At 37.9% G+C, this 16,442-nt stretch overlaps 2 protein-coding genes across 7 annotated transcripts in view; one reads left to right on the forward strand and one right to left on the reverse strand.

The window, feature by feature from the left end:
• The window catches only part of ankrd11 (ankyrin repeat domain 11), a 192,916-nt gene extending 188,741 nt beyond the window's left edge, over positions 1 to 4,175 (reverse strand). For both annotated transcript variants that reach the window (XM_016453172.1, XM_016453171.1), the window contains exon 1: positions 4,103 to 4,175. The gene's annotated coding sequence lies outside the window, so the exon portion shown is untranslated. The remainder of the gene's footprint in view (positions 1 to 4,102) is intronic.
• Positions 4,176 to 4,540: 365 nt separating this feature from the next.
• Positions 4,541 to 16,320, forward strand: spg7 (SPG7 matrix AAA peptidase subunit, paraplegin). Of its 5 annotated transcripts, none has more exons than XM_016453180.1 (18): positions 4,541 to 4,690; positions 5,920 to 6,019; positions 6,373 to 6,472; positions 6,616 to 6,699; positions 8,563 to 8,804; positions 8,908 to 9,047; positions 9,160 to 9,262; positions 9,351 to 9,476; positions 10,845 to 11,007; positions 11,094 to 11,267; positions 11,733 to 11,857; positions 12,589 to 12,691; positions 12,778 to 12,888; positions 12,988 to 13,103; positions 13,641 to 13,797; positions 14,183 to 14,346; positions 14,495 to 14,572; positions 15,854 to 16,320. In XM_016453180.1, the coding sequence occupies exons 1-18, from the start codon at positions 4,545 to 4,547 to the stop codon at positions 16,067 to 16,069; spliced, it is 2,448 nt and encodes an 815-aa protein (XP_016308666.1). In that variant the 5' UTR covers positions 4,541 to 4,544; the 3' UTR covers positions 16,070 to 16,320. The 5 variants fall into 5 exon arrangements, with proteins under 5 accessions (XP_016308666.1, XP_016308667.1, XP_016308669.1 ...); XM_016453181.1 differs by having other exon boundaries at positions 5,938 to 6,019; XM_016453183.1 differs by lacking the exon at positions 4,541 to 4,690 and adding an exon at positions 4,701 to 5,540.
• The last annotated feature ends 122 nt before the right edge of the window (positions 16,321 to 16,442 follow it).

Raw genomic sequence — 16,442 nt, forward strand, 5'->3', positions numbered from 1 at the left:
GGTCCAATTAATTTTCCGTGTGGACGGGCTATGCAATGTGATGAAAACCAAGTGGTGGACAAAAAAAAATGGGGGTTTTCATCATTTGCACGGCTGAAAACTTGACTTAACATATCACTAAGGTTATTAGTCAACTAAATCTAAAAACATAAAAAATATATATCTTTTTGTAACTTAATGTAAATGATAACTGAAATAAAATAAAATATAAAAACATATTTTATATAATAATATAAAAGACGTTTAGATTAAATGTTATATTTTTACATGTAACAAAAAACAATAAAATATTTCAGCTAGTTGCCAAGGTAATATTTATAATTTTAATTTAGTTTAAGTTAGATTAAAAAAAAAACAATAAAAATAAAAATAGCTAAATATAAAAAAAATCTAAAACAGGAACAAAAACTACACAAACATTAAAAAATAAATAAAAATTAACTAAAATTTAAAGAAAAATGGAAAATATAAAAATAAATAAAAACTATATTAGTATAGCAAAACTGCTCATGGCTGGTTAGTAGGGGTGGGCGAATCAGCTGGAGCATTCAAGAAATTGAATTAACATTAAATATATCAATTATACATTGATTCTTATTTAAGCAACTGTATAAAAGTTCTTGCTGCTGTTTTATTAACATTAAAGGGATAGTTCACCCCAAAATTAATTTACTTACTCTCAAGTTGTTTTTCAAACCTGAATGAGTTTCTTTCTTCTGTTGAACATAAATGTTATGTTGAAGAACGTGGGTAAAACAGTTGCTGGTCCACAGTGACTTCCATAGTAATTTTTTTTCCTGCTATCAATGTCAATGTGGACCAGCTATTTTTGGTTACCCACATTCTTTAAAATATCCTCTTTTGTGTTCAGCACAAGAAAGAAATTAATACAGGTTTGGGACAACATGTGAGTGAGTAAATAATAACAGAAATTAAATTTTAGAGTGAACTATCTATCCCTTTAAATTGTTGTAATTTATTAACACTTTGGAATACAGACATAAGGTTTGTCTCTTTTTAAAGAAGAAAATCAGCAAATTATCGCAAAAGTGGAATTTTTATTACTATATTAATTTACTATATTAATTTTATTTTATTTTATATATAAATATTTTACATATCAGGTTTTACTCTAAAATTGGTATAAAATTATAGCCTTATGTCTAAATAAGTTATGTTCCAAATTTGAAGTTGATATGAAAAAAATTGAGGTTCCTGTGAGATTTAAGACTCAGACCTTTCCAATGATATGTTTTTTGTCAAGATTATAAAAAGTTTTGATTCTAAAAGACCGTAATTCATTTTGTAATGACACTTGACACTGCCCACTAAGGGGGAGGAGACCGCCAAAAGTTTTTAAAGTACCATTTCCATGGTAAGGCAATGTCTGATTTCGAAATGGTTTTCAAAGGATGAATCTTGGGCTTCTAAGCTTTCAAATGATATATGATTTATGATGATTACTAAGAGCGCCAAATGTCCCACAGGTGGGACGGTGACAGTTAAGGAGTTAAACACTTAGACTTAGACTTTGACACATAGACTTAAGCAATCATATTTTGCCACACATTATTTTGTTTAGTTCAGAATCGTGGGAGAATCATGATCTCTATTTGAGACAAAAAAAAAATGTGATTCTCAATTTATCCAGAATCATGCAGCTCTAGTCCTGTGTTTTTTTTTGTACTTGAGTGCAATAAATTTTGGTTGAAAAAATTAGAATCGTGTAAGAGAATCGTGATCTCAATTCCCATGGAGAAAAATTAGTTTTTTCATTTGTTTACCTTCACCTAACCCAGGGGTAGGCAAGTTCGGTCCTAAAGAGCCGCACGCAGTCCTGCAGAGTTCAGCTCCAACCCTAATCAAACACACCTCAACAAGCTAATCAATGTCTTCAGGATTACTAAGGCTATAGGCAGGTGAGTTTTGTTTTCAGGGTTGGAGATGAACTCTGCAGGACTGCGAGCTCTCTAGGACCGAACTTGCCTACCCCTGACCTAACCCATAAGCAACTGCGTTTACAAGGATACTTGCAGAGCACAGTATTTCAGGCAAAAATAGACGCAGAAGTGAACAGAATTCAGTGTTCACGTGCATCTGCGTGGCTCTCACCGTGTCTACACCAGACGCGGGCGGCACGACAAAATACAATGAACCTATTATAATCAGCGAGGCTGTATGTCTACACTGGATGCGGCATGTCAAATCACCGACAGTAAACTGATGCCGCGTTCTATTTATGACGTACTGACACAAAGTTCAAATGATTTGCAATGGTCGCTTTGTCGCGTCCAGTGTAGACAGACTTTGGCGATGTTCACATGTCGCACCTAAAAACGCGTGGAAAACGCCAGCCGCGCCGCTTTGTCCTTCTTTCCAAAGCGCTCGGGAGCTTGCGCTTTCGTGGCATCTGCTGTTGCTAAGCAAATCTCTGTACAGCTGTCGCATCCGGTGTAGACACGATGTCTGTGTGTGAGCAAAGAAAACAATCAGTACAAATATAACGATCAGTATACTAAACATCGCACATCCTGCAATGTGACTATTGCGGATGCGCACATGGCGATATCAATGCTGAAACGATATATCGTGCAGCCCTAGTTTCTGAAGCTCCCAGTAACAGCATTCCTGACCCCACACCCCAACCAAAAGTCAATTTCCCCTCTCTGCCAAACAATGAGCAGGACTCTCGAAATACAAGAATTGGGTAGACAAACAGGCCTGACAACCTCAGACTAACACCTACGATCATACTTTAGCTAAATCCTGATTAGTGCTGTTAAACCACCTTCTGGTAAACAGACTACAAGTGCCATAAGTCAACCGAGCTTTCTTATGGGGTGAAACAAGTAAAGCGTATTTTGCAATGTTGCGGTGTAAAAGTTGTGCTCAGAAGAAATAAACAAAAGTGAGGAAGGGAGGGATGTAAAGTGGCAGCAGAGCATGTGAAGAGAGGGAGAGAGAGTGTGCTAACGCCCCAACACCGCCGCAGTGTTCTTCCACTGCACCAACACCAGCTCTGTTTACTTCATCACAAACTTTCATAGATTCGGTCTCTATCCTTCAGATCACCCTTTAAAGAAGTATTGTAAGGTCTTGCTTCAATGCAGCTCCTCGATGAAGCAAACAATCACACCACATAATGTCTAAACAAGCACGTAGACAGGTCACATCCACATGCAGCCTTCACAAAATGTGTTTTCAGAGCCTCTGCTCACACCACATAAGAAACAGTGAAGTTCAGGTCTTACTGTTGTCCCAAATCAAGAACAAGAAACGTTTAATATACAGAGAATGGTTAGCCACATTAAGGATACAGGTTTGCATTGAGAAACCCTTTATTTGGTCAAATAGAATGATTGTAGCACTGGATCAGCCTTAATGGATCTAGAGTGAAATCTTTAGGCTATTATACTATGAAACTATTTTTCTTTCTCGCCAGAAACAAATTCCTCCGTTAAACATGAGAAATGAAAACCAAACCAAAACTGATTTCATGTCGCCATCAATCTCATAAAAACACTGAGAACTGAGAGTGTTGCAGTGATCTAGTATTTATAGTCTGAATGGTGCGCTGATAACCCAACGTAAATGTTTATTATAGATCTTATTCTGTATTTCCATAATCTCTGCAGCTACTTCAGCACCTAAAATCAATGTGGAGACAACAATATTTCCTCCCATATGTGCCCTTGAAACATGCATATATTAAGCTGCCCATCCCAGTGGCTGATTTCTGCAGGGCAGCTGAGCCCGTCTGGCCAGATCCGATTCCCAGAGAGAGCGCCACAATTTGACGAGGATTATCATTTCTCCAGCTTCACACGCTCAGCTTTAATTATTGCAGACTTTCTTTATTATAGATCTATACAACCCGTAGGAATAAATAAAGGCGCACAGTCTGACAAAATGCATATATTTTGAGCAATACGCCAACATTTCCTCGACTTCAGGGTGGGGGAGGAAAACAAACTCCCCTTAGCAAGGGGGCTAGAGCCGTTAGCGGGCTAACCGTGAAAGTCGACACCTGAGAGGACGTACAGACGTTTTCCCGACACGAAATGGTTTTTAAAAGAGTAAAGAGCAATTTCAAATTGCTTACCTTGTTCAAAACGTGAGCTACATCTACAAAATTATACTTGGTATTCCCTCCCGATGCTTGTTTTTCCCATTTGAGGCCTTCTGCTTCAGCGAGCTCCGATGCGGGAACATCCGAGGCGCGCGACGCTCATTTCAGCCCGCGCTCGCGCCAGCGTGCTAAAATAATCACTGATTACCTCCTCCAAAAATGCTATGATTAAAATCTCTCAGGGCTCCGGTAAACTGGTAAGAGAAGGTGTTATAAACTCTCCATCCGTCCCTTTAAAAAGTCCACGGGTCTCAGTAACGTTAGGTTTGCTGATTTGGCTTGATTTGAAGTGTAAAAATAAAATTCCGCTTCAAGTTAATCCTCTACGTCCGACTCCTTTCGATCGGCCTTTGACTCGCGCTGACGAAGAGCGGACGCGAAGCGTTGATACGCGGACTGTGATAGGCTGACGCGTATGGGCGGTCACTGTTTGTTCCCCGTTGCAACGGTGAAACTGGCGCCATTGTGGTTCTTGCTAGGGACGTTTCCAACGTTGTTTTCTTTGGCGACTTCGATCCGTAATGGCGGAGACAGTGGCATGTTTTTGCGAGCTCCATTTGGGTGAGAGGAAAATGGAGAGCCTGCTTGGGTATATGTAGTAAAGTAGTTTGCTTTTTTGTTTGTTTGTTTTTTTTAAGTAACGAGTGAACTGTGCTGCCGGAATTGTTTTTCCTCATCCCGTTTTAATTCAGACTGATCTGAAACAGCCGTTTATTGCGATCTACAGCATACTTTATAAGTATTATAAACTGTTTGCCGGTGACGGATTGCGAGATCATCAGCCACAGCACGATTTGCTTTCTTTGACTGTTGTCTGGTAAATGTATATTAGATGCGTTGGTTTTTGTTTTATTTTCGATTTGACGTCACAAGCCTCAGGGACCGTGACACCGATTTCTTGCGATCAGAATAACGCAATGGCTCCCTCTATTGAAAAGAGCCTAAACTAGCTGTCTGAGATATAGCCTCCTCTATTCTAGACAATCTTGTTATAATTATACTCAAGTGTGCTGCCCTCACTTCGTATCCTAACATAAAAGACATCTGAAATCACACAGGCCCATACCTGCAAGTGCAAATAAGAATAGCAGACGTGTAAAATCTTGCTTCGACAAAAAGCTGACTAGTGCGACATGACTATATATATATCTTAATAATGACTAATGATTTATTTTACCTATATTTCTGCGCTATAACTAGATTATATTTATTTTTCCACTATAACTACGTTTTAAACATCAGATTACAGTCGTCTTTGCGCATGCCCAATTAGAACTGTTTGTAGTTTTTTGGGTTCATGAACGTGCAAGTAGAACTACATTTCCCGTCAGCCCGTACTCGAACTGTTTCCGTTCTGATTGGCTGATTCCGAAGGTGAAAGTTGAACAGACATGTTTTTCAAGCCCGCACGGTAAACATCATTAAAGTTCACGGCTTTAGTAGTCAGTACAGCTTTGTAATGGCCTTGTAGTTGTATAATTTAAGACCCTTTTGTATTTAAGCATTTTATTTGTTCTGTATGTTTGGGATATATTCGAGCAGGAGACGCGCTTGTTGTTTTACAGCAGCTATATTTTTGGCTGTGTTGGATAAGACCTGCAGAATCACAGTGAGAGCTGCGTGATAGCACCTCTTAGGGAGCTCACATTAAAGACTGCCATTTGTTCTGGTTTAGTATGTTTTTGATCAAAGCGACGCGATAAACCAGCATTTAGTATGGCAGCGCTACTTTTGCAGCGCGGAAGCAAATGTTACGACAAACGGGTTTGGTCGCTATCGTCTCGTTTAAGCTGTTTTCAAACCTGCAGAAAACTCCTGGAGAGCAATGTGACTTCATACTCGCCTTTAGTGACTCCAAACAAACGAGGTCTAAAATCAGGACACATTCAGGTGGGTTATTTAAACGTCGACCAAGCATTATGTAAACTATTTATGCAACGAATGTATGCTATCCTATGAACAGTGATGTTAAGTATATGTGGGACAGCTTGCACATAATGTCCGATGCTGATATATACGGTTTATATAGAACATACAGTTTTAATGTAATGTAGAACAGGATATTTTTTAATATAATAAAATTAGTGCATTATCTTTGATAAGTCAAGTCTGTTATTTTTTTTTTTTTTGCTTGAGAAAACAGAGCAGATGGATCATAATAATAGCATGTAATCTCTATGATTATGCATGAGCATGACCTTGATGTTACTTGGGTGATTAACCAAGTAGCCATTGTTTCACAGAACATTTTGACAAAGCCTTTAATCCCGAGGCTTATTGGACTTGAATTCCATTGTCGCCACAAACTGATCACAAATCCTGTGAAACTTTGGAAACTATTAGGTAAGTATGACATTTAGTAAGTAATGACATTTTTTGTTTTGGCTGGAAAGAGTTGTGATGCAGAACTTTTGATTTTTGAATCTAAATGCTTTTTCTGAATTATGTTGCATGGCATAATGCAAATATGTTTTCACATCTGTCAGGCACTACTCACTATTTCAGCACATCCAACAGAAGACATGAAAAGAAAGAAGGTGGAAAAGGGAAGACCCCAGAGGAGGATGAAGGTATTTTCTGAATTTTTAAAACAGTAGTTTACAAACTACTTTCTAAATGCATATTATTGTGAATGGTTTATCCGTGTAATTTTTAATTTAAAAAAACATATGCAGGACTTCTCCGATCATTTAGCCTGCTTAAACCCACTCTGACAAGCTTGTTTCCATCGCCCTCTGTATTTGAGTGCAGCATCCAAATCTCTAAATCCAATCAACAACTAATAGATAGAACCAAGCTGTAAACGAGTTATTTTATTTATTTTTTTCCCTCAATAATTTGTTAAACTGGAATGTGCCTCACAATACGGAGCAAAACGTCTGTCGCTACTTCAGTTTCCTCATGATTTTTTGCCTTTATAAGGGCTTTTTTTTTTCCAACTTTATTAAAAATGTCAGATACATTTTTGTTGTTGTTGTTGTTGTTGTTGTTTTTGAATTCTTGCATTTAATCAATAAATCAAACTATAATAATAAGGGATTGATGTCTGAGGTCTGTGGTCTGTGGACGATGCAGTTAACATGGGACTGCATTATGTTCTGCAACATCTAGACAGACCAGGGACTTATGTGAGGATCCTGTTCGTGGACTTCAGCTCGGCCTTTAACACTATCATCCCAAACCTCCTCCTGCCCAAACTATCTCAGCTCTCCGTGCCCATCTCCGTCTGTCAGTGGATCAACAGCTTCCTGACAGACAGGCAGCAGCTAGTGAGGCTGGGAAAATACACATCCAGCACCCGTACGATCAGCACTGGAGCTCCTCAGGGTTGTGTTCTCTCCCCACTGCTCTTCTCCCTCTACACCAACGACTGTACGTCTAAAGACCCTCTGTCAAGCTCCTGAAGTTAGCACATGACACCACACTCATCGGCCTCATTCAGGACGGTGATGAGTCTGCTTACAGACAGGAGGTCGAGCAGCTGGCTGTCTGGTGCAGTCTCAACAACTTGGAGCTCAAAACGCTCCAAACTGTGGAGATGACCGTGGACTTCAGGAGAAACCCCCCTGCACTCCCCCCACTCACCATCATGGACAGCACTGTGACTGCAGTTGTCAATTTATATATTTTTATTCCTTATTTACTTGTTCTATTTTTTATTATCTGTGTTTTTTGTTCTGTCACTGTCATTCTGTTACACTGTGGAAGCTTCTGTCACGAAAACAAATTCCTCGTATGTGTAAACATACCTGGCAATAAAGCTCATTCTGATTCTGATTCTGATTCTGATTCTGATGTGTTTTAACTTAGATAATGTTTTAAATATTGGAACATAAAAATTTAATTTGTTTAAATAAAATTGTATTTTTAAATATAAACCTACAACTGTCAGTAAGTCCCTGTCTAAATGAGTGAGTCATTGAATCATTCATTTAAAAGATTTGTTTCAAATAGCTGATTCATTCAGAAATGAAGCAAGTGACCATCTTTATGAATGCGTCATTGAGTCATTCCATCATTCACTCAATCAGTTCAATCAACAAAATGCAGTAACGAAACACCACTGTGTGGCTATTTTTTATTTTCGTTTTTTATTGCTGTTACAAATACTTCAGTAGGTTATATTAAAAAGATAACAATGCAATGAAGGGGTATTTTTGTTCATTTTTTTGCAAAGTGAGCTTCATGTTCAATAATGTCATTGACAATTACAGTTTTATTGTAGACAACGTATATCAACGTGTTTTATTTAGAGACCATGAAGTAAAATGACAGTCATAGAATTGGCACAGCTATGTAGGACATCAAGTTGAATGGGACAACAGTCAATAAATGCAATTTGTTGACCAATCAGACACAAGTAATTCAGTCAGGCAGATATACTTTCATACCAGATTATTCATGCTTACTTTACTTCATTGTTTACTCCCTAGAAGAGAAAAAGAGACGAGAGCAGGAGGACCAGATGTATAGGGAACGACTGCGCACACTCTTTATTATCGCTGTCATCATGAGCTTGCTCAACTCCATCAACACCAGTGGGGGGAACATATCCTGGAATGATTTTGTAAATGAAATGTTGGCTAAAGGGGAGGTGTCACGAGTACAGGTGGTTCCAGAGAGTGACATTGTGGAGATCTACCTTCACCCTGGTGCAGTCATCTTCGGCAGACCTGTACGTCATTTCACGTACAAGTGCCATATTTGATTTCAAAATAATTGTTATCGTTTTGTTGCTATTAAATCTAGTTTCACTAATTTCCTGTTGTCTGTTGTAGAGACTTGCCCTGATGTACCGAATGCAGGTGGCTAATATTGACAAGTTTGAGGAGAAGCTTAGAGCAGCAGAGGAAGAGCTGAATATTGATACCAAAGACAGAATACCAGTCACCTACAAGCGCACAGGCTTCTTTGGGAAGTGAGTAATTTGGACCTTCCACAGAGCATGCAATCCTGTCAAGCTGAAAAAAGATTAAAATCGACTGTTGGCATAACGAAGTATCACTAGATCAATTTCTTGTCCTTCACAGTGCTCTTTATGCACTCGGTATGGCTGCCATTGGGGTTGCAATTCTCTGGTACATCTTCCGCCTGGCAGGAATGGGTGGGAGAGATGGTGGCTTTAGCGCTTTTGTAAGTCAGGATTCCTTCATTTACATTCGTTGTAGAATTGTACAATTCAAATATTTTCTGATGTCAAATAATCTGTCTGCTCCACCAGAATCAATTAAAAATGGCTAAATTCACTATTGTCGATGGGAAATCTGGGAAAGGTGTAAGCTTCAAAGATGTTGCGGGAATGCACGAGGCCAAGATGGAAGTCAAAGAGTTTGTGGACTATCTAAAGGTAAGGGCATCTGAAAGTTAGACCCAAAACTTTATTTCCATTTATGTAACCGTGAAATCTTCTAGTTATTCATGCTCAGTTTTACTTGGTGCTGCATTACCGAGAGCAATTCATAATGCTATGTGAGAATGTTGCATTCTCAGCTAAAGGGGACCCTATAACAGGCATTAGCATAAACTAGGGTTGTGCGATCCTGATATTTTTTGGGATTTTGTGAATAATGATAATTAGGCATTATTTTTGCTGTTTGTGTTTTTGTGTGGGTGCTTTAACTGGTTTAGGCCTGTTGTGGACAGCTGACTCCCAAAGCTTTCATATTCTGTGTGGTGGTTAGTTCACAGCAGTGACAGAAACTTTTCATGTCCCCTTAAACTGATTTCCAAAGGCACTTTTACCTTTTATAAGGCCATTTCTTTCCTATCCTTGTTAGATATATGCATCAGGTCAAATTCTTACATTTAGTCAATAACTTGTTAGTTAGAATAATGCAACACTATCCACCTTTTTTTTTTTTTCTTAAGAGCAGGCACAGTCATTTGTAAATTTAATGTGTCTGGCTTCCGGTGTCATCTGCTTCCAGCTAATTTTAACTGTACAAAACAGCTTGTTTTGCTGCTTGATATTTCAAACTGGTGTGTCTTACCCTATTATTAATGTATTATATTAATTATGAACACACTGGTTTGTAGTGCAAACAATTTTACCGTTTACTGCACTTTGTTATTCTCTTCGTTATTTCCCTACAGTGGCTAATGAACCGGAAGTCTCGCACATTCAGAGAAAACGTCTTACTTCTGCGTTGAAAAATAAGGTGGATAGGCTGTTACCAATCATTTGAAATCAGTACCAACAGAAGTACCACAGAATCTGCACCTAAATCTTTTTTTTTTATTATTATTTACACTGCAATTCCATAAATAATGCTATGAGATTAATGCTTAAATTTTTGAATATTGAACCATAAACAAACAGAAAAATGCTAGCATTGTTTTTTTTTTTGAAAAGTGAGTAACACTCAGTAGACCATGTATTTGTTTTTTATTTATAGGAGTTGCTTAAAATGATACAGCTCTTCTTATTAGTACAATTATTCTTATAGTATAATAGTCATAGTAATCTTTAATAAGTGTGAACCTTATTCTACAGTCAGTTTTCTCTTTCAGGTCAGTCGCTGTCATGACAGAGCAAAAGATTTAACTGTCAACATGTTTATATTTAGCTACCTCAATAATAACACATCTAGTTTTTGTACAGACATTTGAAGATAACTCTATCGCCCCCTTGAGTACTTAGGTTGCTACTGCCACAGTAATTCAGGAATGCACGTTACACAGAGTTCTTTGCATATAATCTGTTTTCTTTTTGAAGAATCCAGATAGATACCTTCAGCTTGGGGCCAAGGTACCTAAGGGCTCTCTGCTCCTGGGGCCCCCTGGCTGTGGTAAAACTCTGCTGGCTAAGGCAGTGGCAACAGAAGCTCAGGTGCCCTTCCTTGCCATGGCAGGTTCAGAGTTTGTGGAGGTGATCGGAGGTAATTCAGTGCTATAAACTCTGTATATTTCATCATCCTATAGCAGCATCTTCATATTTACATCTGAATGATCTTTCCGCACCCAGGCCTTGGTGCCGCAAGAGTGCGAAGTCTTTTCAAAGAGGCTCGTGCTCGAGCGCCATGCATCGTCTACATCGATGAGATTGATGCTGTGGGGAAGAAACGGTCCACAAACATGTCTGGTTTCTCAAACACAGAGGAAGAGCAGACCCTTAACCAGCTGCTTGTGGAGATGGATGGTAATAATTAGGGATATGCGAGACTAGTCAACTAAATCGAAGCCCTTTACATGGGAAATACTAAATTAAATTATAATTTTTTCTCATATATGTTTTGCTTTAAATGTAAGCTAAAGGCTGTGTTTAATTATAATGTTAATGTTAAATTTTAAAACTAATACATTAATTTGTATAGTATTTATCTGAAGTGGAAAAAATCATTCACCTCTTGTACGAGTTCATTTTTTTCTCCTGGATGCATAAGTGTTTGCTATGGTAACAGGATAACAGCAAAACCTTGACTGTGCTGACCTAACTTTTATTAGATTTTTTATGTAATAGACTATTGAGTTGGTGCTGCACTGCATATACAGTGGGTACGGAAAGTATTCAGACCCCCTTAAATTGATTTTAATAAATGTCTGTATTGGCTAACGTGATCAGCATGTGACCTTCTGAGATGATTTTTCTTCTCTTTTTTTCAAGGAATGGGTACCACAGATCATGTGATTGTCCTGGCCTCCACTAACCGGGCAGACATTCTGGACAATGCACTTATGAGACCAGGCAGACTTGACAGGCACATATTTATAGACCTGCCAACTCTTCAGGTAATGAATGTTCAAAATGCTTTTTTGGGGACATAAAGCTGCTATAAACCGGCTTATTTTATTGTTAAGTTCTTGATTTTGATTGCTTACCAGATGTTCCAAATGTGAATAATTTTATGAAGTAGATTTGCTCACTGCATTATATTTGCATAATCACTTCTCTGCATTCTTTCTGGAGACTTTCAATCTAGTAATGGTGAATTGGGCAGTTTTTCTAAGCAAATTCTAATAATTGTCCTGAGATAAACGCATGTACACTACAATATTTGTAATGTTTTTGAAAGAAGTTACTCACCCAGGCTTAATTTATTTGATCACAAATATTGTAAAAACAGTGATGAACATGTTAAATGTTATTACAGTTTAAATGACAGTTAAACGATTTTAACTGTTTTCTATTTGAATATATTTTAAAATGTAATTTGTTCCTGTGATGGCAAAGTTGAATTTTCAGCAGCTGTTATACCAGACTTCTGTGTCTAGTATGCTGATATTGTGCTCAAGAATTTTTTATAATATCATCAAATGCTGACAATATTTTGCTGCTTAATATATTTGTGGAAACCAAGATACACTACCATTTAATATTTTGGTGTAAATAACACCAAAGGTACAACTGTATTAGGTACAACTGTTTTCAACATTAATAATAAGAAGAACTATTATTAATAAATGAGCACCAAATCAGCATACTAGAATGGCTCCTGAAGGATCGTGTGATTGTGTTCTAGGAGAGAAAGGAAATCTTTGAGCAGCACCTGAAGATCCTGAAGCTTACTCAGCCGGCAGACTTCTACTCCCTGCGTCTGGCAGAGTTGACACCAGGCTTCAGTGGTGAGTGTTGTTTTGACTGTGTCTGTGTTGTCTCCTAACACCACATCCTGCCACAATTGCCCTTTGTGCATTGTTCATATTTCCAGGGGCTGACATCGCCAACATCTGCAATGAAGCCGCCCTTCATGCTGCCAGAGAGGGCTACAAGTCTATTGACACCTTTAACTTTGAATATGCTGTGGAGAGAGTCATCGCAGGTATTCAGCTCCTAGCTAAAATGAGTGTACTCTGATATTGCATTACAGATTTCTACACAATCGGCTCCATTTGTTGATCACATTGTTTGTGATTTGTAGGGAGTGTGAAGAAGAGTAACATCTTATCTAAAGAAGAGCAGAGGGTGGTGGCTTTTCATGAGTCTGGTCATGCTTTAGTGGGATGGCTACTAGAACACACCGAAGCGGTCATGAAGGTAAACAGCTAAAGTATTATAAAAGTGGTCTATGTGAATTTTGTGCTATATTCTTAAGTCTTTTTAAAAAACTGGGACAGATGTGAGGGACAGATCAAACTTTTGGTTGTTCAAAATATTGGCATTTACATTTTTATGTGAACTACCTGTAGGCCTGTTCAGGTTTAGGCATCAGAAGAGTGATAAAGGAATCCAGTGACAATTGTGAACATGTTGTAATGCCAGATCACAGATTTGACAGATTCACTGTACAAAATGATTGAGAGTTGTGAATAAACCAAAGGTTACTGGAATAGGCTTTACAAGTAAATACTATTTCAGTCTGTCTGCTTCCAAATTTCACATTTAATTCAGTGTGGTACTTGCTGTTTCTTTAAAATTATTATTGATATTTACTAGCAATTTTTGAGTGAAAATAATTTCAAAGTAAGCCCTACACTGTATAGCAATCACTTTGTGATTAATTAACAATTTATTAATATACCCGAATCCATTGACATATCGTGTTTGTGTTTTAACTGTGGACTTGTTCTCCAGGTTTCAATTGCTCCCAGAACAAATGCTGCTTTGGGCTTTGCTCAGATCCTGCCAAAGGATCAGTATTTATTTACTAAAGAGCAGCTGTTTGAGAGGATGTGTATGGCTTTGGGTGGACGAGCCTCTGAAGCCATCACCTTCAATAAGGTCACCACAGGTATGACATATACACACTGATACACATCTAATATGATAGCACACACACACCTTTAAGAGGAGAGTTATGAATACATATTAGAGAAACGGAACTAGCAGATAGAATAGTAATTAGCATGAAACAGTGTGATAACAGAATAGGGTGTTTATTTAATGATTTGAATGATTTTTCTATTATTATGTTCTGTAGAGAGGAGACATATGAGTGAGAGAAAAATATTTGAATGTAGCTTTCAGGCGCCCCCTGGAGGACGAATGCATATTGACTAGTAGGAAATAGTTATTTGCAAGGAGCAATTGTGTACCCAGTAGTACAGATGCAGACCTGACCTCATAAATATTTATAGGTAGTAATAGACACCAGATAACTTAGAAACTTGTTGTAGGTGCTCAGGATGACCTGAGGAAGGTGACCCGCGTGGCCTACTCCATGGTGAAGCAGTATGGCATGGTTGCCAGTGTGGGCCAGGTGTCCTTCCCCGACTCCGAGGATCAGGGCGGTATTGGACGGAGACCATTCAGCCAAGGACTCCAACAGCAGATGGACCATGTGGGTGAAAGAACATACTCACCTGTTTATTGTTCCACTGGTGTGGTGTGGGTGATGTGACGTTACAGAGGCTTGTGTGGGTGTTAAATATCAGTTGTTTTGAATGTGTGTGTGGTTATTTATTTGTGTTCTTTTCTCTCATGTTCAGGAAGCTAAGATGCTAATAGCAAAGGCCTACAGGCACACAGAGAAATTGCTCTTGGACAACAGAGACAAACTTATTTTGGTAAGATCTAAAATCATGAAAATCTTCCTAAGAAAGAAGTTAAGAAATTTCTAAAGATCAATTCTAAGACATTCACAAAAAATGTTCCTAATTGTAGTTCTTGAAGAGAGTCTCAAATTCTTCTAAGGAAGTTCTCAAATATTTTCCAGATCTTTTGTTTTCTTAAAGGGGTCATATGATGCTGCTAAAAAGAACAGTATTTTGTGTGGCAAGCTTTGGGTTACCTGTTTGTATGGTGGATCTTGCTGAAGACTCGCTGGTCAACTCGATGAAAAACACTTTAAAGACCATCTTTTTGTCATGCAGATAATCATAAGCATGCATACTATTTTCATCATGACTGGCTTGAAGGGAGTTCAGAATTTTTAGCATTTTTTTATATGCTCTGTATTTTTAAATAGTTCCTTTGCTAGAGTGAGAATGCACAATATCATAAGTGCTGTTATAGAATTAAAAATGAGTGCATTATATGAATCGTTTTTTTAGAGTTGTTAATAAATGTAATATTCAGCAAAAAGTCAAGACACACAATCATGACTGATCATTATTTACATTAGTAGTGTCACTTCAGAGTAGTCCTGCACATCCCTATTAATAGTGATGTAGTTATGTTACGTTCAAATACATAATATTTGAAACAACAAAACATTTAGACAACCAGCCGACAACAGACCGTTTTTTTTTTTTTTTAAGATCTTAAGATCTTCAAAAAAGATAGCATTCTTAAGAAATGTTTTAGGAATGCAAAATGTTTAACAAACGTTAGAAAATAAGGAATTGTTTGTTTTTTTTCTTAAGAATGTTTTCTAAATGTGGCTCCAAATCATCTTAGCCGATTCAGTAATTTCTCATTTTCTCTTATTTTATACTCATAATACACTCACGTTTTTGTTACATTCTCACGTACATATAAGATTTTAAGCATACAAACCGATTTTGGACCTCTCAATAAATATGTACTACAGAATATGAGGTCATATTCAGTTTTGAATAAATAATACATTAGTTAATTTAGAAGTTTCTGTTCTGGCATGTAAAGTTACATTGATGAAAAAACGCCAAAATGAGCATTTTCTTTTTGTTGAATTGTGAGCCAAAATAGAAATGACATATATATTACAGAAGCTAAAAATGGTCAACTTAAATATTTTCTGTTGTTGTTTTTATTTCAGTTGGCTTTCGGCAAGCTAGGTAGAAAATCCTCATAGCATAGCCTTTTTTATTACTTTTTTTGGCTTGCATGATGACTTGTTGCATTGTTGTTGTTTGCTGTGTTTTCAGCTGGCTAATAACCTGCTGGAGAGGGAGGTGGTCAACTACGATGACATTGAGACTTTGCTGGGACCTCCTCCGTTTGGACCCAAAAAGATGATTGCCCCTCAAAGCTGGGTGGAGGCAGAAAGAGACAAGCAGGACACTGGTGAAGATGAGCCACGCAGACCCCAGAGACCCCTCCGCAAAGACAAAGATGATGACATCAACCTGAGTCCAGCGTGAGCTCCACAACACACGCAGTCACATTCACATGTGTAAACAGCCTTTAATGAGTACACGTGGAAGTTCAAGAGTGGATCGGCTGCCTTTGAGGATCAGTCTGATTTTCAAAATTGTGCTTTTAAGGGAAAAAAATGCTGTTCTTGCCCTTGATGTTCCAGCTCCGTTCTGCTCTGATTGACTGAAAAATAATGGCAACGTATGTGCTTGGTTTAGGCAGATCATTGACCAGTAATTATATTTGAAATGTCTTTAGGACAAACAACAACAACTTACAAGCATCAATCAAGCATTAAAGAGTAAAATTTAAAGTGTTTTTCTCAATAAGGTAGCTCTCTCTTAAAGAGTGGTAGATGCCTCCTTTGAGAAGTTCATG

This window comes from Sinocyclocheilus anshuiensis, unplaced genomic scaffold, assembly GCF_001515605.1.
Source record: "Sinocyclocheilus anshuiensis isolate Anshui unplaced genomic scaffold, SAMN03320099.WGS_v1.1 scaffold1317, whole genome shotgun sequence".
NCBI lineage: Eukaryota > Metazoa > Chordata > Actinopteri > Cypriniformes > Cyprinidae > Sinocyclocheilus > Sinocyclocheilus anshuiensis.